Source organism: Crinia signifera, chromosome 5 (assembly GCF_055691185.1).
Source record: "Crinia signifera chromosome 5, ASM5569118v1, whole genome shotgun sequence".
NCBI classification, from domain to species: domain Eukaryota; kingdom Metazoa; phylum Chordata; class Amphibia; order Anura; family Myobatrachidae; genus Crinia; species Crinia signifera.
The window spans coordinates 241,514,475-241,538,477 of record NC_139221.1 but is presented as its reverse complement, the minus strand read 5'-3'; the positions used below and the strand labels follow the sequence as shown (position 1 = coordinate 241,538,477).

At 46.5% G+C, this 24,003-nt stretch overlaps 1 protein-coding gene across 1 annotated transcript; it reads left to right on the top strand.

Annotated features, from left to right (window-relative positions):
• Positions 1-6,634: 6,634 nt before the first annotated feature.
• RPL15 (ribosomal protein L15) lies at positions 6,635-14,383 on the top strand. The gene is made up of 4 exons (XM_083188739.1): positions 6,635-6,748; positions 7,253-7,435; positions 8,764-8,900; positions 14,029-14,383. Exons 2-4 carry the CDS (start codon positions 7,264-7,266, stop codon positions 14,332-14,334), a joined length of 615 nt encoding a protein of 204 aa, XP_083044865.1. The 5' UTR covers positions 6,635-6,748; positions 7,253-7,263; the 3' UTR covers positions 14,335-14,383.
• The last annotated feature ends 9,620 nt before the right edge of the window (positions 14,384-24,003 follow it).

The window sequence follows — 24,003 nt, the reverse complement described above, 5'->3', positions numbered from 1 at the left end:
TGAAACTCCGGTAAGGCCAACCCTTTTCCTCACACCACCGCGCATATGAGCGCCAAATCCGGTGGTAATGGGCCGCTGACGAAGGTCTGCGAGCCCTCAGCATGGTGGGAATTACCGAACGAGGTATGCCCCGCTCCCTCAATACTGCGGTCTCAACAGCCACGCCGTCAAATGGAGCTGCGTTAACTTTTGGTGGCAAAATGGGCCTTGTTGTAGAAGGTCCTGGCGTAGCGGCAACCTTACGGGGTCGTCCACTGCCATCCTCTGAATGTCCGAGAACCATGACCGTCGAGGCCAAAACGGCGCAATGAGAATTGCCTGGACTGACTCTCTCTTGAGCTTTTTCAAGACTGGCGCTAGAAGAGGAAGCGGAGGGAACAGGTAGACAAATCTGTAGTCCCACGGAGTTGATAGAGCGTCGACTGCTATTGCTCCTGGGTCTCTTGTGCGAGCCACATATCTTGTTAGCTGATGATTTTCCCGCGAGGCCATCAGGTCCACCTCGGGAGTGCCCCACCTCCTGGTGAGCTCTTGAAACACCTCTGGGTGTAGGGACCATTCTCCTGGATGCAGACTTTTGCGGCTGAGAAAATCTGCTTCTATGTTCTCCACTCCTGGTAGGAACACCGCCATCAGAACCACCTTCCAACGCTCTGCCCAAAGAAGGATTCTTCTGACCTCTGTCATGGCCATTGGGCTGCGCGTACCCCCTTGCCTGTTCACATAGGCCACTGCTGTCGCGTTGTCCGAGCGGACCTTCACCGCGTGACCCTGAAGTAGATTCTCCGATCTGACCAGCGCATTGTAAATAGCCCTTAACTCCAATACATTGATCGGTAAGGTCTGTTCCTGGGTGGTCCATTTTCCTTGCAGTCTGAGGTCTAGGAGGACCGCTCCCCAACCGCTCAAACTGGCGTCCGTCGTCATTACCGTCCAATTGTGGATCGCGAACCGACGGCCCTCGCTCAAGTGATCTCGCTGGAGCCACCAAGTCAAGGATAGACGGGCATGGGGGGATAACCGGATCTGTCTGTGAAGCAATAGATGAGAACCTGCTCCCTTTCTGAGGAGGTCCATCTGAAAAGTCCTGGAGTGAATGCGCCCCCAGCTCAGTGCTGGAAAGGCCGACACCATCTTCCCCAGTAATTGCACACAAAGGTGCAAACTGACCCTTTGAGGTAGCAACACTCTTCATGCTAGCTCCTGAATGGCCAAAATCTTTTCGTCCGGTAGGAAGACTCTCTGAGCCTCTGTGTCCAACCAAAGGCCCAGGAACCGAATCCTCTGTGTAGGAGTCAGCGAGGACTTCTTGTAGTTCATGACCCAGCCTAAACTGGTCAGCACCATAATAGTCCTCCTGGTATGATCCTCGAGCATCTGGACTGAAGGGGCCTTGACGAGAAGGTCGTCCAGATAAGGGATTATCGTCACCCCCTGGCTCCGAAGAGCTGCGATCGCAACCGACAGAGTCTTGGTGAACACTCTGGGGGCTGACGATAATCCGAAAGGCAGAGCCCTGAATTGAAAATGGTCTCTGCCCACTGCGAAGCGCAGAAAAACCTGGTGATGGCTGCAGATGGGGATATGCAGATAAGCATCCCTGATATCCAGGGAAATCATATATTCCCCTGGCTCCAAGGAAGCTATTACGGAGTGGACTGACTCCATCTTGAATGGTTGGCGCGAGACCAGAAGGTTTAAAGCCTTGAGGTTTAGGATGGGTCGAACTGACCCATCCGGCTTCGGCACCACAAAGAGATTGGAATAATACCCCAACCTTCTCTGTGAGACCGGAACCGGACAGATGACCTGAGAGTCCAACAGTATCTGGATAGCCAGGAGAATCCCCTCTCTCTTGACCGAGGATTCTGGCAGCGCTGTGGTGAAGAACCTGTTGGGAGGAGGGGCGTCGAACTGTATACGATAGCCCTCCGAGATAATCCTGCGAACCCAAGGGTCCTCCGTTAGGGAGAACCATTGGGTTCTGAAGTAGGAGAGGCGTGCTCCTACTGACCAGTCTCCCACTGAAGCTGGCAAACCGTCATGCTGCCGGCTTTGGGGGCTGTTTTGGCTCCTGGACCCGGGGGGCGGCCTGTGGTCGTGATCTGGCTCTAGTACCTCTGGAGGATTGGAAACCTCTTCCTCTGCCTCGAAAGGAACGCTGCGGGCGAAAGGATTGAAAAGAGGGTCCCGCATACTGGCGTCTCTGAGGCGGCGCCGCTGTTGGCAAAAAGGCAGATTTTCCCCCCGTTGCCTGTGAAATCCATCTGTCCAGTTCTGGACCAAACAGAATATCACCTGCGAAGGGGAGGCCCTCGACCGCTCTCTTAGATTCAGCGTCAGCCTGCCAAGACCTCAGCCACAAGGCCCGTCTCGCTGCAATGGCGTTCGCAGAGATGCGTGATGAGATAAGGGAAATGTCCTTAGCCGCGTCTCCAAGGAATCCCGCCGACTCTTTTATATGTTCGGCCAGTTGTCGAATCTCTTCTGCTGGCATCCCTGAGTCGAGGCCCTCAGTGATCAGCTCCGCCCACCTGGCATTTGCCCTATTTACCCAGGCCGACACTATGGCCGGCCGAAGCTGGGCACCAGCAGCCGTATACATAGCCTTTAAGGTGGCCTCCAACTTCCGGTCTGACGGATCCTTAAGCGAACATGCCCCTGGGACTGGTAGGGTAGTTTTCTTAGATAACCTGGACACGGATGTGTCCACCGGTGGAGGAGTTTCCCATTTGTTCAAGGCTGCCGGTTCGAAGGGGTACATTGAAGGGAACCTCTTTGGTACCTGAAAACGCCTGTCCGGTCGCTTCCAGGCCTCAAGAAGCTGATCCTGGTTAGGGCATGGAAAAACCACAGAGGCTTTTTGTGTATTTCCAAATAAATCCAACTCCTGGGGAGCCGGAGGAGGATCCTCAGGCAAATGTAGCACCTCCTTAACTGCAAGAATAAGAGCTTCTATACCAACCGGAGTTGGCTCCGCCTCCTGAGGGGTATCCTGTACCTCCTCCCACTCGCCCTCTTCCATCTCTTCAAAGGGCTCAGGCTTCTCGTCTGTGTCGTCTCCCTGAAGCATCATCTGAAAAGGGCGCTTCTGGGCTAAAGGACCCGGCCTCTGGGGCTTGGACAGGGCCCCCGCTAAGGAGTCCACAGACCTGGACAAGGCCGTAGCCCAAGCAGGCTCTGCCCTGCGGGATACTGCCAACTCTGCAGACAACTTAGTCATCGTGCCGACTAAGGCTGCAGCCCACTGGGGGGCTGGAGTGTCGGTACTCTAGGACCCTGACGGGGAGACCGCACAGGTCTGACAGACTGAAGTTCCCCCATCAGAGTATTGGGAGAACTTATTTGAACAAACGGTGCAGGTGAAAGATTTCTGAGCAGCTTTGGATCTGCTCGCCATGTCTGCACGTGGGCCAGTCAATGTAAGGCACACACAGACACACAGACACCTCACACACACACACACACACACACACCCCAACACAAGACAGAGATCACCCTAGGGCAGTAACCAAATTCCCCCTGGGGGAGCGGGTCCTGGAAGGGAGTAAGTCCCTATAACCAGTCAAATCTCTGACAGATAGCCCTGAAGGGGTTACAGTAGCTGCAGTCTCCTGCAAGACAAGAGGGAGAGAGCAGCATGTAGTGTGTGTGTTTTTAACGGGGCCGCGCCATGCCCCCCGTAAGCGCGCACCTTCCCCCCCTTCTCTCCTCAGCACTTGCCTGTGCCCTGCTTCAGTAAGGGACTGAGGCTGCCGGCGCTTGGTGGGTTAACTGCGCCTGTGTATTCAGGCGCGCTAAAATCCTCCTCGCGGCCGCCATTAACCCCCGCCGCGCCAGTCAAAATGGCGGTGGCGCCTTGCAGGGACAGCGCTGCCCGAGTATAGAGGGTAGGGACAGGTGGGGGAATGTACTTGCGCCCTACAAAGCGTGCTTCAGACCCCCGCCGCGGCCGCCATTAACCCCTTCCGCCCCGCCAATTACTTGCGGCGGCGTCTGCCGGGTAAGCGCTACGGCGTATGAACTGGGGGAGGCTTGTACTCACCCTGCTGAGGTCTAGTAGCAGCGCCTGGCAGTCCTCTTGATGGAGGTCGGCAGGAACGCTGAAGGTGTCACGGCAGGAGCCTTTGAAGAGGCTCTGACTGACAGCCTGGGTAACCCAGGGGCGCAGGAAGCCCGGACCCTAGCTTTTTAAATAAGCAGGGAAGGGATCCTAAGTTCTTGTAGAAAAAAAAAAAAATAGCTGATATTGAAAAAAAAAAAAAAGGTTAGAGTAGTGCAGGAGCAGTGAGAGCTGTGACTAGCTCCCTCGGCACAATTTTCTCACTGGGGGATGATGGGTCTTGGAGGGGAGGAGCTAGTCTCCCCTGTATTAAAACTAAGTAGTGCCTAGCTCCCAGCTAACCAAGCTCCAAAACCCGAAGTGATTCCCAGTGGCCCCTGCTGCATGTCAGAGAAAGAGACATTTGGAAAATGGCTGCCCCCATACGAAAGACAGTTTTTGAGGATGCTAGAGCAGGCCCCCATACGGTCTGCAGTATGGGGGCAGCCATTTTCCGAGTGTCACTTTTTTTTAAAAGCAGCAGGAGCCGGGAAAGCTGGGACCCGCAAGATAGATGCGGCAGGAGGTACCGGCCGCACGACGGGGGGATTGTTAACATACCCTCCAACATTTGAACATAAGAAATCAGTACACATTCAGGAAGGGGGCGTGGTCATGAACAGAGGGGCGTGGCCACGGGCAGAAAGGGTGTAACCACGTCCCCTTTCCGAATGTGTACTGTGCACCAACTACTACACGTATCATGCAGCTCATGTCACATGATGGCTTGGTGGGCTGCTGGCATATTAAATAAGTATATTTAATATATTTATTTAATAAATAAGTATATTAAATATACTTATTTAATATGCCAGCAGCCCACCAAGCCACCATGTGACATGAGCTGCAGGCCTGGCAGCAGGTGCACATATGTCACACGATGGAGACTGGTCAAGTGAGGAGATAATTTTATTATTCAAACTGCAGCCTGAGCCACCTACTTGCTGCACTTGCTCGGAGTGTCTGATGTGGAAGTGGCAGGCTCCGATGCCGAAGATGATCCCCCGCCGGGGCTGGCCGGCGCAGCACCAGGCAGCTGGCAGAGCGGAGCCAGGAGGATTGGCACCCCTCTCAGCCCACAGGCAGCGCAGATTAGGGATGGCCATCGACTATTGATGTTCCCAAAACATCGAAGGTTGGGACCTAGTGCTCGATGTTTTGGGCATCGATAGTGGAATAGTTTTATGCCATCAATGGATGGCTTCCGATGGTAAAAGTTGGGGGCGCATGCGCACTGAGTGCAAAGCGTCATTGCGTCCAGCGGCGTCGCTGCGGGCGGCTCACCCTGCTGGTAGGTGCGCGCATGCGCTAAAGAAACTTGAACTGGATTGATGGCTAAAGTTTCTTCTGCGCATGCATGCGGATCCCAGCCGGGCAGGCTGCTTGCAGCGACCCTTCCCGTTGCTCTGCGCATGCGCGGCTAAGCGATGGTAGGAACCATCGATGGTGTGAGCAAGAATGGTTTATAGCCATCGATGGTACCTGCTCTAGAAGCCATCGATGGCAACCATCGATGGGGGATGTGCTGATGGCCATTCCTAGCACAGATTCGCGCCCACAGTTACAGTCTGCGCATGCGGTCGATGTCCTTTCCTAAGAGTGCGCAGGGTGCGCGGTGCCGGCCCGTGTCGTCATGATGCACGGGACCGGCCCGCAATGCACTCTTGGGAATGGGTGAGAGCCGGCGCAGCACCAGGCAGCTGACGGAGCGGAGCCAGGAGGATTGGCACAGTGAGTAACTGACCGCCGTGGGGAAGTCCAAAAAGCGGTACATTCGGTAGGATTTATATTTGCCGGTACAGACTGTTGAAAAACGGTACTTAACCCTATGGTTATGGCGCTGGCAAAATTTTCAGCAGGAGGGCGCATAATTAATAGTTACGCCACAGCTGGTGAAAGCTATCACAGTGACCCCCCGGACATGACACCCCCCGACAGGACATCCCCCGGACCAGACACTACAAGCTCCGGACTGCAGATTTTGATGTCCTGTTCGGCGGTCCGGGGTCTAGTCCGGGTCCGGTTTTTACATAGTCCCGGGGCATCCTCCATACCTTGTAGAAGAAAATGCAGTACACCTCTGTTACCTGGGGCCTTATTTTGGTTCACTCTTTCTGACAAAATCCTTCTTAGATGGACAAAACCATGTGCACTGCAGGGGGGCATATGCAAAATGTGCAGAGAGAGTTAGATTTGGGTGGGGTTTTACTTCAAAGTGAGATCTATATTGATGTGTAAAAATAAAGCAGCCAGTATTTTCCCTGCACAGAAACAAAATTACTCACCCAAATCTAATTCTCTCTGCACATGTTACATCTGCCCCCCTGCAGTGCACATGGTTTTGTCCATCTAAGAAGTATTTTGTCAGAAAGAGTGAACCAAAATAAGGCCCCCTAATCTGGATCTTTACCCCTATATACTGTCTCTCTAGTCTCTTGACATAGCAGCAATAGCAATTGCAATTGCAATAGCAGCAGCAGCAGCACCACATCACCGCCACCAGCTTTCGCCTAGCCAGTTACACTGACAGGACTACATTTCCCGGCAACCACCGCGCATCTCAGACCGGAAATTGTCATCGCCTCGGCCTCACCATAAGGGATTCTGGGTAAGATTGCCCTTCCTTTCCGGCTGCCGAGCCATCAGGTAATGGTTGTTCTGTGTGTGGCCTTGGATCCCATCCGCCTCCATCCCCCGTGTTCCCGGGTGATCTGGTTCTGTGTATGCGGGCGCCGGTCTCTCGGCCTCTCCCCTCCCCGCAGCTGACCTGTCCGGTGCCCCTAACCCAGCTGAGCCGGTGTTACGTGGGTTAATAGTAACTGCCCCTGGCGGCCGCGGCCCAGCTCAGTGGCACCGGCGTAATCTCCTGGTGGGGGCGGTATGTGTTACGCCTTACACGGGGAGATGGCCGGTTGAGCCTGCAGGGCCTGGGTAATACTGTTAGGGGGTTATTGGAGCTGTTAGTGGCAGCGTGTGCCCGGTGCTGTGTACCCAGTGCTGGGGGCGCTGCTACTTCCATGTGTTTCCCGGCCTGTTTATGACTGTGAGCTGAGTGAATGTATGGCACTGGCATGTTGTATTCCTGTCATGCTGGTGCTGCCAGGTGTGCTGAGGATCATATCAGCTAATAAGTATTGTTCTCTCTCATAGTGCCAGCCAGCATGGGTGCCTACAAGTATATGCAAGAGTTATGGAGGAAGAAGCAGTCGGATGTAATGCGGTTCCTCCTGCGTGTCCGCTGCTGGCAGTATCGCCAGCTGTCTTCTCTCCACCGTGCTCCGCGTCCTACCCGTCCAGACAAGGCTCGTAGACTGGGTTACAAGGCCAAGCAAGGTGTGTATAATGTGTAATGGCAACCTGTTTCTCTTGCTTTCTTTACCTTCCTTTACGCACATAGGGCCCGATGCACTAAGCTTCAAAAGTGATAAAATGCAGTGATAAACCCCCAGCCAAAACCCCCAGCCAATCAGCTCCTACCTGACCTTTTTCAAAAAACAGTCAGTGACATGTCAGGTAGGAGCTGATTGGCTGTTGGTTTAGCACTCTCCATTTTATCACTTTTAAAGCTTAGTGCATCTGTACACCAGCCCTGTATGAGATGCTGTAACTTCCCAATCCTAATGTAGTATTGTTTATATGGTGCAACAAGGGTCAGGAAGTGCCTAACAGAATACATAAATGAGCAAATGCATGATAATTACTAAAGTGGGGTCCACACTGGGAGTTATTGTTAACAGTATGCACGATACTGTGAACAATATCATAAATATCTATCAATGTTAATGCATGCGCTCGCTCATAGATAACACCCCCTCTGTTTAAAGTTTGTGGAGAAGTAGAGGCTTTGTATCCTGTGACAGTGTACTCTGATCTCCCAAAGGTGTCAAACTTGATGGTGTCTAGCATGCAGTTATCCTGTCATTTAAATCTGCATGTATAGTTTGGAAGCTTATTTCTTATCTTCTATTACTAATAGTTATTGGTGCAGTCTGGATATGGGAGCGTTTCAGGTCAAAAGTCTATTAGGTGTAATTTTCCCTTTATACCCTCCAATGTTGTATCATTAGTAATTTCTCTAACCTCTCCGAAGTGTCCTTAAAGCCCCTTACACATGGTGTGATTTCAGCCATTATCGCAGGGGATATGGTCACAGACCGTGTGTACGGGGCGATTGTTGCTGGGAGAGCGCTCCCGAGACCATTGGCTTTCCCTGCAGTGTCTCCTTTCATTAGTGCCCATCTGGCCGCTGATGGAAATGGGATACAGCAATATATTGCTCTGAGTACGAAGCCTAAGTTCTCTTGAAAGATTAATCAAATTCCCAATATTTAAACAAAATATAAGCCTTTTCCCACCTGCTATATACCAACTGGTATCTCTTCAAAGTATGTGCACTACTTCTTGAGATGAATAGTCATTGGGTGGTGGTTCCTATTTAGCACCTCACTGAACATATACTTGTCCTGCTGAATTTGCTTGGATGTTGTATTTATGAACACCTGGTAAATTATGAGACTGGCATATTATCCTTCTGTAGCTTACATTATTTCAGTTTTCCTTTATAGCAGGGTACCGCAGAATGTTGGTGCTGTATAAAGAATATCTACACTGTGCATTTGTTAAAGTATTTTTCTTTTCTCCCCCTCTTTCATGCCCAATAGGATATGTTATCTACCGTATCAGGGTTCGTCGTGGTGGCCGCAAACGCCCAGTGCCCAAGGGTGCAACCTATGGCAAACCTGTGCACCATGGTGTAAACCAGATTAAGTTTGCTCGCAGCCTCCAGTCTGTTGCTGAGGTAAGAACCGAGTCTATTGGTGTTGCATAACTTGCATTGCATCTGAACAATTCCATGCACATATTGTGGCTTTACCACCTAGTGGTAATAGGCAAAGTGGTGTATTTGATTATTTTAAGTGCACACAAAACTTACAATTAGCAAGAAGTTAAATGTTTCAACCAAATGAATGGTTAGTACAGGAAATAGTACCTAACTTGGAGGTTCGGGTAGGTGTTAAAAGGGGGCGAACAGGACTTTAGGGAAAATGTAAAGCGGAGAAATATAAGTGAAAGGGATGTCGTGTGTGTGTGAAAGGAAGAGTAGGAGCCAGGAAAGCATGCCTTCCCATCTTGTGTATGACAAGTGGACCTGGCTGGTGTAAGGGGGATGCCTTTGTATGTAGGGAACCAATGGGGCTCATACTTTTTCTTTTATTGGAGATTTAGGCAGGTTATTCAGGAGTATTTGAACAAAAAATTCAAGCATGGGACATAGCCATCAGATATAGGCTATGATACCCCGGCAATCACAATTTCGCTAGCAGCGGAAAACCTTTGGGAGAGCTGTACTTGGTTATAGTGCCAGCTGTAAAAACATGATTTCATAGCATTTGAGAGGGTCCTGTCATTTTGAAACTTTGAGTAAGTAACTATATTAGCTTTGGAAGGGGTTATTTACAATATGGTCCAAAATAAGCAACATAGGGTATTGCACTTGATGAGCCTTTAGGTCACAGGTTCTCAAACCCTGTCCTCAGCACCTTACACAGTGCATGTTTTGCAGGTCTCCTCACAGAATCAAGTGAAATCTATTTTAAAATGTCAGTGATTAATGATAGCACCTGCCGGGTTACCTGTAAAACGTGAACTGTGGGGTCCTAAGGACTAAGCTTGAGAACCCCTGCTCTAGGTACATATACACTGTGCAATATTTACTTTTTTTGGCTATATGGTCAAAATCAGAAGAAAAGTTCATATCGAACTGTCTATACAGCTTGTGATGCTGATGTGTAGCCCCGCAAAGTTGGTATTGCATGTAAACATAGATGGGCAGACGGGTCTTTTTACTATATTGCAGCTGTTCCCAAACTGTCCTCAGGACTCCACACAGTTCATTTTCCATTTCACCCGGCAGGTGCAGTCAGTACTCATTGACCCTATTTAAACGATCCACTTGGGATTCTGTAAGGAGACCTACAAAACATGCACGGTATTGAAACAGAGGACAGTTTGAGAACCTGTGCTATAGTGTATACAACAAAGGGTTCTAGTATAGTCAAAATATGCTATAGTCTAAATTAGAATTATATTCAAATCGGCACAGAAATATTGTCAAAATCTGGTTCTGTGCTCTGGTGAGTTCAAGGAATATCCTAGTCTTAATCATCCATAGGCAAAGTCGCACTGTGCATGCATTTCCTGTGGTGACAGACATGCTTATCACTTGATGCGTTATTTTAGTCCTCATTATTAGTAGACTACAGGGTTAGTATCCCTTATCTGCAGATGTTATCAAAATTATTCCAAAATCCATGGTTTTCAGAATATTTTTTTTTTTGGGGCTAAATGCACTACTGGGGACATGATATGTAACTGGCACTAAATATGTGCAATAAAGTGATTGCTTGGCATTTAAATTCAGTGCCTGAGATGGTAGTTTCATGTTTTGAAACCTTGTTCCATGCACACATAAAATAGATTTGTGTCTATTTCCTGTGTTTGATGCAACACATAAAATGCATTTATAGTGTGTATAATGTGTTTAGTGTTTGAGCATGGGTGCCGTCTTTAAGATAATCAATTGAAATATAATTTCCAAAATACAGATTAACCAGTTATCCACAATGCATCTGGTCCCAAGCATTTTGGATAAGGTTTTCTCAACCTGTAATATCACTTGTAAGCATTATAATCACTGTAAGCTTTTAGTAAGGGAATAGGTTGTACTGCACAGGCCAACATCTGCATGACTGGGAGTTCTTCTTTTAATAAGTGAGCGAATCCTACATTAGGGCTTTTACTCAGGAACCGTGACAGATATTTAAAAATCTTCAGTCGGCCTATTTTGGATTATATTAACATGATAGAAGACTAACTACATTTACCTACTCGCTTTATAAATGACACTTTCTACACATGCATCACAGTGTACCGCGGTCATATAACTAACCCTTTGAGTGTCTAGGAAATTTGCCAAAATAGGTGAATAAACAGCCAAGCAAACCTTTTCATTAAACCCTTTGAGTGCCACCGTTGCTGTGAGGGACTCAAAATATCCGTTAAATTCCAGCGCCGCTCAGTGACTGTTCTCCTTTTTTTTTTTTTTTTTTAGGTGCAATATTTAACTAGACTTCTGCTAATTGACTTGGCTGTATTTATACTAAAAACAGTCACTGTGTGCAATGCTGGCATTTTTAGTGGATATTTTGAGGATTGCTCATGTCTTGCTCAGTCCCCCATGCACATGAAAAAACTCGGCTACTGGCTGCCAGGCTTCACAGATGGCAGGGTCACATAAATCCTAAGCGCTCCTTTTGCACATGATATAGTGTATGCAAGAGCCATTGACTGCCATAATAGGATATGTGAAATCCTTGTGGCAGCCATAGCTATCAACAGAACAGTTGGGCATGGGACTGCCGATCAGATCTGGAGGTAAAACACACAATATGGCACTTCTCACATGATTGATCGGTCGGATGGTGGGAAATGGGCCATGTAACTTGTGTGGCCAACTTTTTGGTCTCCACTTTAGAGGGAAATTCTGTACTGTACATGTAGTGGAGAGATGAAGTAACACTGAATACTGCTGTACCATACTTTCTATGTTTTGACATTGGTCTGGATTTGACGTTCTCACAACCAGTAATGGTTATTTGCTGCAGGTAGTAAGAAAGTGATAAAAGCAAAGTCTGCTGATTATCCTTCACCATTGCCTTACTAGTGGGTGCACAATGGAGGAGAAGCTGGTAGGGTGAGAGAAGCTGGAGGCACATTGATCTTCGACAGTGGCCACCTTTTTATGGCTTAGGTTAACATGAGTATTCGCATTGCATTAGATTTGCATGTGATCAGAAGCTAGTTTAAGTATGTGCAGCATGGGATGTTTGGGAATGCGCATTGCACCCGCGAAACGCGCTGTGTATGGGCAGCTTCAGGTTATAGTTATGTGACCGTTGGTAGTGTATGTTTATCATGCGGCCTATGCTCCTCAGCGCATGTGAGAATTGCACCCTTCTTAGATAATGTACGTACATCTAATACATCTGCGTTAGAAATTATCTACAGTATGTTTGTATGCTCTGCTATGTGAGATTTGAGGAGTGCTCAAGAAACTGTACTGTTAAATCTGCTATATTCAGTTATGGCTTCTGCCTTCATTAGGACTAGAGCAGGAAACGTTGGTAAATGCAGTAAGTTTGTCATGAGATCAGGAGACTCTAGTTCTGTATACTAGCCACTAAGCGTAATGCTGGGTACACACCAAAACGATTTTGGCACAATCCCATCAATCTGGATCCAATTCAGACTGATTGGATGCAGATTTGGTCAAAATCGTTTGGTTGGATCTGAATTGTATCTGAATCCGATCCTACCTACTGCAGGTAGGATCTGTAAAAGATCCATTCATCTGAATACAGAGGGGATCGGATTGTATGCAAATCGTATGATCCGATTTGCATCCAATCCAAATCGTTTTGGTGTGTACCCAGCATTAGTGGAGAAGGTGATTGCATTTTGTTTAAAAAGCAGATGTGTCAGATGAGCATTTTCTTTACTCATGTTTCAGCTAGGTGGCACAAAATGCTGCATAGGTTAAAATCCAGGGAAGGCTAGAATAATGGTACCACAGAGTTTTCATGGGTTGCTGAATTGGCATTGGCTTCTTGCCCAGGTGGTTAGGTCATATAACCTACTTCTAGATCAGTGACCAACCCTGACTAACAAGACTCTTTATTTTTTATATAGATTGTATACGCCACATTCGGCTTCTGCTGAGCATACTAGGTTTAAATCCAAACTGTACAATAACTGCTTCTTTATGCATAAGTGTGTTTAAACAAGGTATGTCCAAACTGTGGCCCTCCAGCTGTTGTGAAACTACACATCCCAGCATGCCTTGCCATAGATTTAGCATTCCCTAACGGCAAAATTGTTTCACAACAGCTGGAGGGCCATAGTTTTGGATGTGCCTGGGTAAACCTTAAAAAAATCCTAAGTCTATAAACTCCATATTTGAGTTTACTTTCTCTCCCCATAACCAGATCTATAGCCCCTACCTGTCGGTGATGGCAGTGCTTAGATATGGTCATTACATTTCTGTCACAGCTATCTGTACTAGAGCCATTATTATAGTAATGCTGTACATACAATTCCAACTACATCCTGGATCTCTGAAACGACCATTGTATTGGGTGGGGGTTGCGATCTCATTAGGGGCATTTTCGCGGCGGCACCGTCGGCAGGTTGTATGTTCCTGTGAGGACCCGCTCACAAGCACCATCGTCCTGGTGTGTACCAAGCAGAGGTTAGGAGCAGCATATTTTCCTTTATGTATAATACTTCTGAGCTTTTATTTTAGTAGACCATTGGTACCTGGCTTACACAATGCCATGTTTAAGTTTTCCATGTGGCCTCTTGCTTGTAGGTTTTTTTTTTTTTTTTTTTTTACATTTTCATATAAGCAGAATATTAGTAATGGGATTACTGGAATCTACAACAAAGGCTTATGTGACTAAACCAAGTTTCTTGGTCAAATCTTAAAGTAAAATCTCCCTAACTAAGCTGTAATGACCACTAGTTTACAAAATGCTTTCTAACTTATTTATATGGTAACTTTAATATTCTGTCATAGAAAATTAACAATGGACTGATCAGTTTAGAATAGATCTTTAACTAGTACTCACTGTAGTTTTGAGAATCTGTTTTAATTAGAAATGTTTACATTGCACTTTCAAAATATGTAGGACATGTGCAGTGCGCAATTTCTGAGTATATGGTAGGCTTGTATTTGTAAATTTCCTTGTACCTCTGAGGCTGGAAGGTGGGGTGCCATTGCAAGCATTTGTAATCACAATGGAGCATGGCTGATTCTTCTTTTTAATTAAATTGTCCCAAATACTTATTTTACTTTTTGTGTTTACTAGGAACGTGCTGGCCGTCACTGTGGCGGACTAAGAGTTCTTGCCTCATACTGGGTTGGAGAAGACTCCACCTACAAATTTTTTGAAGTCATCCTTGTCGACATTTTCCACAAAGCAATCAGGCGCAATCCAGACACCCAATGGATCACAAAGGCTGTGCACAAGCACAGAGAGATGCGTGGGCTGACATCTGCTGGCAAGAAGAGCCGTGGCCTTGGAAAGGGCCACAAGTTCCACCTGACCATTGGTGGCTCTCGTCGGGCTGCCTGGAGAAGACGCAACACCCTTCAACTTCACCGTTACCGCTAAATGGGATTGTTCTTGTAAATTTGACATTAAAATGGTCTTTTGGATGCCATGTTAGTGTTTCTTTTGTTCTCATTTAAGCAGACATTTATTGCAGTATGTAATCTAATCTCAATATGCTGTTAAAATCTGTACACACTGAATGACCTGGCTATTTAGTGAGGTGATGTGCTTCAGCACACCTGCGATGCTTTGTGCCGAGTGGGGCTTTTCCTATTTTTTAATAGGGAAAGCGAGTGCAAGCACAAAATACAATATTATGCAAATGAGGAAATCACATGAGCATAAAAGCAGCGCTGAACAAGTTTTATTTAAAATTACCAATTTTTTTTTATATAATTTCATAACAAAATACACAAGTATTTTAAAATGGCACAACAATATCAATGAGCCTGAGGTGCTGATAACTACATCAATATGTAGTTAGCCTAGGGGCATAGATTATAGCCATAAAATGCCAGATATAGATGGAGGTATAAGGGATATCTCCGGAGCTAGTTTATAATTACCAAGCTGGTCGCCACAAGTAAGATGGATGATTATCCTTGAATTAGATGCAGGCCAATGCACTCCTTGGTATAATGCAGTTCCTCTGACAGAGAATGTCTACCTTATTGGTAAGCGTACTCCCAAAGTCAAATCCTAGGCTTGTCCAAAAAGTAATCCTCGGGCAATTGGCAGAGCTCCTGATGCGTTTCCCTGCTCAACTGGCAGCTTTATCAAAGGTCTTTCCCTGTGAGCGATAGTGATGCGTTGGACTGCATGTTGCTGTGGGGCATACACACTGAGCAATCGGTGCCCTTTTTCTAAGCAATCAAGTCAGATCGCTTAGAAAAGGGTATGAAATTGTAGCCCCCCCCCCCTCCCAGTTTGTCTGATTTTTAAGCAGCATGCCTAATCCAGGGTGTATTCAAAAACCAATGGTTCTCCCTCTAGTCTCACTTTGAAACTGTTTACAACAAATACTATACAAGCATAAACAGATTAGCAGCAATTTTGTCAAATTGATAATTCATGAATAATCCTCACTCCTCGTGTAGGGCCAGATGCATCAAGCTTTAAAAGTCATAAATTGGAGAGTGAAAGGAGCTGATTGGCTGGCTGTATCACTCTCCACTTGTTTGTTTTTTTTGAAGCTTGATACATCTGGCCTGTAGGCTGCAAATGCAATATAAATAGTATCCAGTTTCCTCATAGGTAAGTGTCGTTGTAGAAAAATTTGCAGCAGAAATTTGGGCCAAATGTCCCATTGTACAATGTCAAAAGGCTCACTTTTTTTTTTTTGGTTAAGGTCAACGCCTTAGTACGTGGACCCCCCCAGTAAGTGTAGTGCATATCCTCACATGGCTTGCTTTGGGCCAAGTAACTTTTCTAATTGTCTACATGAATAGTAACTAGGAGTGTCCTAAGGTGCATACACACTACAGTTTTCTGACCAATTTTGTACATTTTGGCCCTTCTGAACAATATTGGTCAATTTACCTTGAACCCAGTGCCTATATCTACAGTATAGGAAAGATGTCTAAATTGAGCTGCACGCACAGTTGATGAACAACTGGTGGTTATGTGCAACTGGTGGTTATGTGCATCATCATCATCATTCATCGTTGGTCGCATACATGCTGAAAGATTTTTACCAATATCGTCCAGAAGGGCCAAAATTTACGGAATTGGTCAAAAAGTCTGCAGTGTGTATGCACCTTTAAACTTGAATGGAGTATCCTTGCACACCTGGCTGAACCAAATTTGTTCTGCCTCTGTCTGGCCTGCAGTCCAACTGTGCTGCTTTCCAATGATGTCTGTCAATGCATCAGTGGTTGTTCTCGCTAATACTCCCAGCATGGACTGGCTATGGGTAGGCTCTACCTGGATCACCTCACCAGTCACTGCATCTGAAATATAGAAGATATATATTATATCTCACCATCGACATAGAGGTTTATATGGCAATGGTTGACCCATGAAAAGGTCAATGGGAGTTTTTCCTGAATTCTATTTATGAGCACTTTTTTTTTTCCTGCCATATGATGAACATGTGCTATGGGAACAGTAAATTGTGCAGAGCACTAAACTAATGGGGGGGTTGTGTAGTGTCAACATTAACAGCAAAAAAACCTGACCTTTTTGCTTATGTCACTGTCAACCTGGACACTAGTGTACAGCTTTATATCCACCAGTCCCTTCACAGAAAAGGGGAGTGGTATATGGGCCCAGGTCCATAAGTAAGTGCAATTATTTTTATACAACTTAATTTGATTTAATGGTACATACACAGGATTAAGGTAATATTAGTCATAAAACTGATTCATATTTTTAACACTATATTTTTGGGGGCCTATTTATCATTAATACTTTACATTGCAACTCATTTTTTTTTTTGGTTTTAAGTGTTTGTGTGTGATTGATTCATACAAACTGATTTGAGTCTAAAGCCAGCAATTAGCGCAGAGATCTATCCATTATTCTTTTCACACTTTACATTCTGGTTTCTTTTGTATTTAATTCTTAATATACATTTTTGCAAAGAAAACTATCTTATTCAAATAATACTGATTATTTAATGGTGTTCTGTCCATCATGCTTAGAAAATCTGTGTAGTTGATAATATGGTATAATTCTCAAATGTTACCTTTTACTTAGTCTAAAGACACTGGGGAGCCATATTGGGAAAAAAAAATATTGTCTTCTGTAATATCCATTCAGTCCATGTCCATGTTTCCCACTGTCCAATCATGGGAGGAATGGGATGTTTTTTTAAGCTATGTGGCAGTGTGAGGGTATGGGACAAAATATTGGGGAACTGTGCATGTGATACTTTTACACAGTAAAGGCCCCCATACATTAGTCTGACTTGTCCCTAGGACAAGTCGGACTTGATTTCCCCTGCAGTTCCCTGGGAGGGGGACCTAGGATTAGGCACTTGATGTGCCAAGGTTTGCATATGATATATCGCATGGATTTATCATATGCAGTCCCCGGGGAGCTGCAGGAGGAGGGAGCCGTGCTGGGGACGGCAGCGGGAGGGGGATGCCGGCTAATAGGGAGGGGGAAGCTGTTGCGATGAGGTGACAGCTGGAGCAGGGCACCGGGCAGGGAGAACTTGAAGACACTGGCTGGCAGGCAGCAGTGGGAGCCGGGAGGTACAGATAACTTGAAAAAAGCTGACTAGGAAGCCATTGATTGGCTGAGACCTCAGCCAATCAATGGCTTGCTAGTATGGATATTATTGATCTCCAACCAGCCCTGTACCCAGCCAACACTAATTTGGAGAAGGCTCTTACCTTTTCATTAAACCTGCCCACCTCTGTTTATCCTACATAACCGACAGAAGGGAATGTCAGGATGAGAAAAACAAACATGGCAAAACAAATATCAAACTAAAGTAGTGTGCATATTATGTGATTTACTGTCTATTCAATCCCAAGTCGAACCTGATTGAATTGCACAGCACCGTGTACACATTCGATTTAGACTACATAGTAAAGTTATGTACTATATAGTCTTGCCTGCACAGTCTATTTTTGTGTTTCATTTTGATGCTGCAGGGACGCACATGGGGATCGAATGTGGTCGACTTCCTTTCGATTAGATTTTGTTTATATAAGCAAATTGAAAAAATAGACAAATAGAAAAACAATTGAATTGTGTGTACACTTGGTTTTATTATATTTTGTTTGGAAATAAATTATATAATATATATTTCTAAATACCTGCATACAAATGTGTTTTCCTTATATTACCTTGTTGTGAACAAACCAGCGCTTCAAGTTCCTGGTGTCTGAGTAGTACAGTATTATGTGTCACATAATTACAGAAATTCTCATCACATTGTATAGTACACGAGCAATACAGGAATTTATGTCAGAACACCATACCATGCTTAAATTATTGATGTCGCTGTAAGAGAACAATGATTTTCCTCCTTCTGACTGTTGGCATCCTCTTCACACAGTTTAAAGGATTATTTAAAACTTACATAATTAGAATGAATCAATAGTCACAGAAAAGTAATGTTATTGAATAAATAAGCATGGAACTTGGTGAATAGATTTATTTATTAACAGTTTCTTATATAGCGCACACATATTCCGCAGCGCTTTTAAGAGAATATTTGAACATTCACATCAATCCCTGCCCCAGTGGAGTTTACAATCTGTTATTATTTTATTGCCACATTATACATTTACTAGTTCAAAGCTCATCAAAATGACAGCTCCTGCAATGTACTATCACTTTGAGCTGTGACAGTTTTTAGCCCACAAACTGTCCACCCCACCCCCTAGTCCCTATTTGCTCCTACCTCTAATCTCTGTATTTACAGCTACCTCTCTCTATATCCGGCACATTTGAAACACATCAGTGTCCTTGCAAAAATTGGTTTCACTTTCTGTTATGACATCTTTTAGCACACAAAGGAGTAATTTTGTGAGTCTAGTGGTCAGTGACGGTACTTCACCTCATAGAGGTGAGGAGTAGTTAGCCTTTATATGTATAGATTTAATTAAACACTATATAAAGATTAGCATTGTTATTATATGCTTTATTTACATTTCCTTTTCGCATACATAATTACTTTAAAACTAATTTTTAGTAGTTGCAGATAGAGAATAAATCTTGCATTATTCACTAATGATCTTTGGGCTGTTGTCTCTGATTCCGTGACTTCGATTCCCAACCTCTTTTTCAGAGTTTAGACACTTTGGGCCATCTCTAATTTAAAAGTTAATTTCCATGGCTCTGAATCTTATGGCCCCCATAACTAAGTAGCGCTATTTGCCAGGTGGCGGGGCGGGAAGCACTGCTGAATTTGAAAAAACTGGCAGTCCGCTGATTGGCTGAGAGATCAGACAATTAGCATCCGGCCAGTCTTTTAAAAATGTTTTCAAATTCAGCAGTGCTTCCCGTCCCGCTATGGCGCTACTTAAGTTCCCCGTTGCCTGGATGCCGCTTCCCAGCAGCTGCCCGGACCCCGCTGCTGCACATAGGTGTGCTTCACCGCTGGTACACACCTACGGATCGGACCAATACATCGTGGGTGCTAAAAAGCACCCGCAATGTGCCGCTGATGGGTCCTATCCGTTGGATTGAACCTGCAGCAGGTTCAATCTGTAGGGTCCGACCGGATGTGCAAAGGACCGAGCATTGGGTCGGATGAAGTGTCAAACACATCCGATTTGGGCCTTTCTCAGCCAGATCCGTCTGGATCTGGTGAAATCATCCCAAATCTGACAAGTGTATGGGCACCTCTATGTTGGATTCGACAAGTGTTCAGATTCTTCAATCTATGTCTTCTTTCTCATGGCATCCCACTCTGCTTAAATATCTTGGGGTCAATTTAACTATGGATATTTCCGAAAACTTTTCTTCTCATTTTTCTCCATTACTAATCAAATTGCAATCAGAACTTTTCGGCCTGGGGCGCCAAGATAAATTCCTGGTCATTAAAATGAATATTTTGCCTAGAATACTCTACCTCCTCCAGACCTTACCTATAGCCATTCCCCATGCTTGGTTTAATGCTCTTCAACGAAAAATCAGGAATTATATTTGGGCAGGTATTAAGCATAGTAGTATGTTTATTTATAAGGCGCTGCAAAGTGTCCGCAGCGCCGTACATAGCAAACAAAAACAAATTACAAGGTAACGTACAGGGTGTGTTGAAAAATACAGTATGAATAGGGGTATAGCTGGTAGAACTAAAATCAGCATCAGTTCAGAAGTAGGTGTCAAAATTGTTGAGGAGACTGAAGATGAAGTAGAGGAAGGGAAGAACAGGACAGGAGCACAGGTGAGGTAAAGAGGTAGGGTGAGTACGTGAGGAAGGAGGACCCTACTCATAAGAGTTAACATACTAAAAATAGGTGGGTGGACGAACGAAAAACAATAGGATAAGTAGGAACGGAGGGGAACGTAGGCAAGATAGGAGGATCAAAAGAGGTTAGGAGGAGGGATAGGCTAGTCGAAAAAAGTGGGTTTTGAGGGAGCGCTTGAAGGAGGTAAGGGAATCAGAAAGCCTGATGGGTGGCGGGAGGTTGTTCCAGTGCAGGGGGGCAGCGCGAGAGAAGTCTTGGACATGGGAGTGGGAGGAGGTGATTAGGTGAGAGGTCAGTCGGCGGTCAGCGATGGAGCGAAGAGGACAGGAGGGAGTGTGGATAGAGATCAGTGAAGAGAGGTAAGGAGCGGTGGAGGAGAGAGCCTTGTAGGTGGTGGTGAGGAGTTTAAATAGAACTCGGAAAGGAATGGGGAGCCAGTGAAGAGATAGACAGAGGGGGGAGGTGGAGATAGAGCGGCGGGAGAGGAAGATGAGCCTAGCAGCAGCGTTAAGAATGGATTGGAGAGGTGCGAGGCGGGTGAGAGGTAGCCCAGAGAGAAGGATGTTGCAGTAGTCAAGGCGGGAGATGACAAGAGAATGAATGAGAATTTTGGTCGCGTCAGTGGAGAGGAATGGTCTGATGCGTGAGATGTTGCGTAGGTGAAAGCGGCAAGACTGTGAGAGAGCACGAATGTGGGGGGTGAAAAAGAGGGAGCATAGGTTCAGGCATGAAATATTGTATAGAATGAAACATAAGGGTGGTCTCCAATTGTAACATTTTCTCTCCTACCATCACTCAGTGCTTCACACTAGAGTTGTGGAATGGGGTGGCGGGTCTGACAGAAAACAGTGGGTGATTTGAACTCGCTCACATCTTTGCTCTGTGATCTACAACCTGGCTCTGTACCTTCCGCCCGACCTTTCACCTTCTGGTGAGCCTGATGTTCATGTGATACCCTTTCTTTTTCCCATCCCCCTCCCTACTCATCCCATTATTTGGGAACCCTGCATTCCCTCAGGGACTTTTTAGTTCATCATTCAGACTCTGGCATCTTAGAGGTATAGTTAGGGTTGACCAGCTTTCGAACTCAAATGGTATTCTAAGTTTTTCCGCAGTCCAAACCAAGTGGGACTTGTCTAATGAGGTGCTATGTCAGTATCTGCAGAAGTATTTTCTAATGAGCCTAGGTTTGCCCCTACTACCATACAAGAACTTGTGCCTCTCCCTTTCCTGTCCACATCACTTGCTCTCTTAAATATATAAATTAATAATTCACCGGGTGTTTCCCTCTAGAACTCAATTTATGGGATGTTGAGAAACAGACTTAAATGGCTTGATGGCCCTTATTCTGGTTGGTGCGGTCGAGCCGCATATGCGGCTCCGACCGCACCAGACGTATCCCCGCCCACACTACGGATCGCCACGGCCGTCCGTACACGGACGGCTGGCGATCCGCACGAAAATGGTGGAGGCGTACGCCTCCACCATGGTGGGAGCTGCCCCCTGCATTCGATGGTCGACGACCATCGAAGGCAGGGCCGCACGCCGCGGCAGCTCCCGCAAGCTGAGACCACACGGACAATCGTCCGTGTGATAGCTTGTATGGGGGCTGAAAGCTGACATCCGCCGACGTCAGCTTTCCGCCCCCATGAGTGGCGTCATGCCCTCATTACCATGCGTACGCCCCGCGTTTGCATGGGAACGCCCATGAAACGCGGGGCGTACACATAGGGAAATGAGGGGATGAAGCCCCTCACGCCCCTATACGCCCCCTTTGCGGCGGACGAAATCCGTCTGCGGCGAAGGGGGCTGCACATGCGCAGATTGACCTCTGCGCATGTGCAGAAGAAAAACATCGGCGGTACGGCCGCACGCGGGCCGTACCGCACGAATCAAAATAAGGGCCGATAAGAGAGAATGATTGGTCTGAAATATTCAACAATACGTTTTCTTCTACTTCTGGAGTGATATTTAATAGGATGAGATATTTTCCACTTTTGTGATATTTAGTAACAAAAAACAGCCGAATTTGCATGTTTTCCAAAGATCACACATTTAATAGAATGCAAATTGTGGTAAAAATCGCACTTTTTGCCACGAAAATCGCACAAATTTACCAAAAACACAAAACAAATAGACCAAGTTCAACATATCGAGTGTAATAGAACCATGCACAGACCAGTACGATCTGTGAATGGTTCTGTTCCAAAAATGTATGGTCTCCCTCCTGAGCATAACCAGCCCCAGGACAAAAGAACCGGTCCTGGTTTTAGAAATTCAGGGGACAAAAAACAAAGTGTATCCCCAGGATTTCTAAAACCAGCACCAGGCTAAAGGGCCGGTCCTGGTTCCCAAAATACGGGGGACAAAATGAGTCCCCCGTATTTTGGCAACCAGCACCAGGCCCAAACAGACAACAGGGTAATGCCAAAGCCGGGGGAAACTTTTTATACAAGTATATCAAAGTATATCAAAGCATTCATCCCTATGGCTGGTCAGCCCGGGCAGGGACCCTGGAGGAGTGAGAAAATGCATTATTATCTACGCATAACCTCTCTCTTCTGTTACCCTCTGCCTCTCCACCATCTCACCGTCACCCTCCTTCTCTTCTGTACCCTTTGCCGCTCCCCTGCATCGCTACTTCCCTATTACCCTCTCTCTCCTGTCACTCTCTTCCTCTCCCCTGCATCACTATCTCCCCATCACCCTCTCTCCTGTTACCCTCTGCCTTCCCACCACATCACTATCTCACCATCACCCCATCTCTCTTTTCTGTTACCCGCTCTCTCCCCCCCTGCTTCACTATCGCCTCATAACCCTTTCCCTTGTGACCCTCTGTCTCTAAAAGGCATCACTGAATATGGTATTTCCTTTGAGGCAATGCCCCTTGGGCTGTCACACCCACAAATAAACACTCAACCCTTGAGTTTGAGGTGCCGAGAAGACATCCGAGATGGCAGAGAGGGTAGATGTATTAAGCAGTGATAAGGGAGAAGTAATAAAGTGGCTGGTACTTTATCACTGGCCAATCAGCTCCTGACTGTCCCTTTTTAAACCCAGCCTGTAACTTAACACTCAGGAGCTGATTGGCTGGTAATATAGTACCAGGCACTTTATCACTTCTCCTCCATTATCACTGCTTCATACATCTACCCCTCAGCACCTGATTCATGGATGTATGCAAATGAATTATATTGAGTCGCCCATCAGCGGCTTTGCCAGTACCAGCGACTGCGCACAAATTGATAAGTCAGGAAGTGAGGCGTCAGAGCTACTGTTACTGCATGCAGGATCACAGACTTAGGCTGAGATGGTAAGCTACGCCCATCCTTATCATTTCTCAATACAAAAAATCCCATCAACTTCTCCATATGTAACCCTCTACCCCCACCCCCTTACCCTAACACTCCTTTGCAGCACCCTTACCCTAACCCTCCCTGCTAGTGCCTTACCCCCGCCTAATCCTAACCCCCCACCTGCAGCCTACCTAGACCTAACCCCCCTTCTAGTTGCCAAACCTGCCCTCTCTGCAACCTAACCCCCCTCCCACATCCTAACTGTATTCTCCCCACTGGTGTCTAAGCCTAAACCCCCCCCCCCAGGGGCGTAGGGAGGGTGGAGCACGAGCACCGGGCGCCGACACATCAAAGGGCGCTGGAGCCGTGCAGCCCGCCCCCCCTGCTCTGCCTGGGGGAAGCCGACGCCATGGCCCTGGAACCACCTCTCCTTCACCCGCAGAGCCTCTCCACCGGCTGCCTGACCCCGGCGAGTGCCCCCTCCCTGAAGTCGTGGCCTGGTCCGTCATGGGAGCTGGGACCTGCAGTACCAAGGCACCTGAGGCGGCCTGCTCCCACACACC

Bases quoted from the DNA above. Each gene is read 5' to 3' on its own strand.
- RPL15 (XM_083188739.1), top strand. From the start codon at position 7,264: ATGGGTGCCTACAAGTATATGCAAGAGTTATGGAGGAAGAAGCAGTCG. The intron at 7,436-8,763 runs GTGTGTATAATG...CATGCCCAATAG, and splicing joins GGGTTACAAGGCCAAGCAAG to GATATGTTATCTACCGTATC. The intron at 8,901-14,028 runs GTAAGAACCGAG...TGTGTTTACTAG, and splicing joins GCCTCCAGTCTGTTGCTGAG to GAACGTGCTGGCCGTCACTG.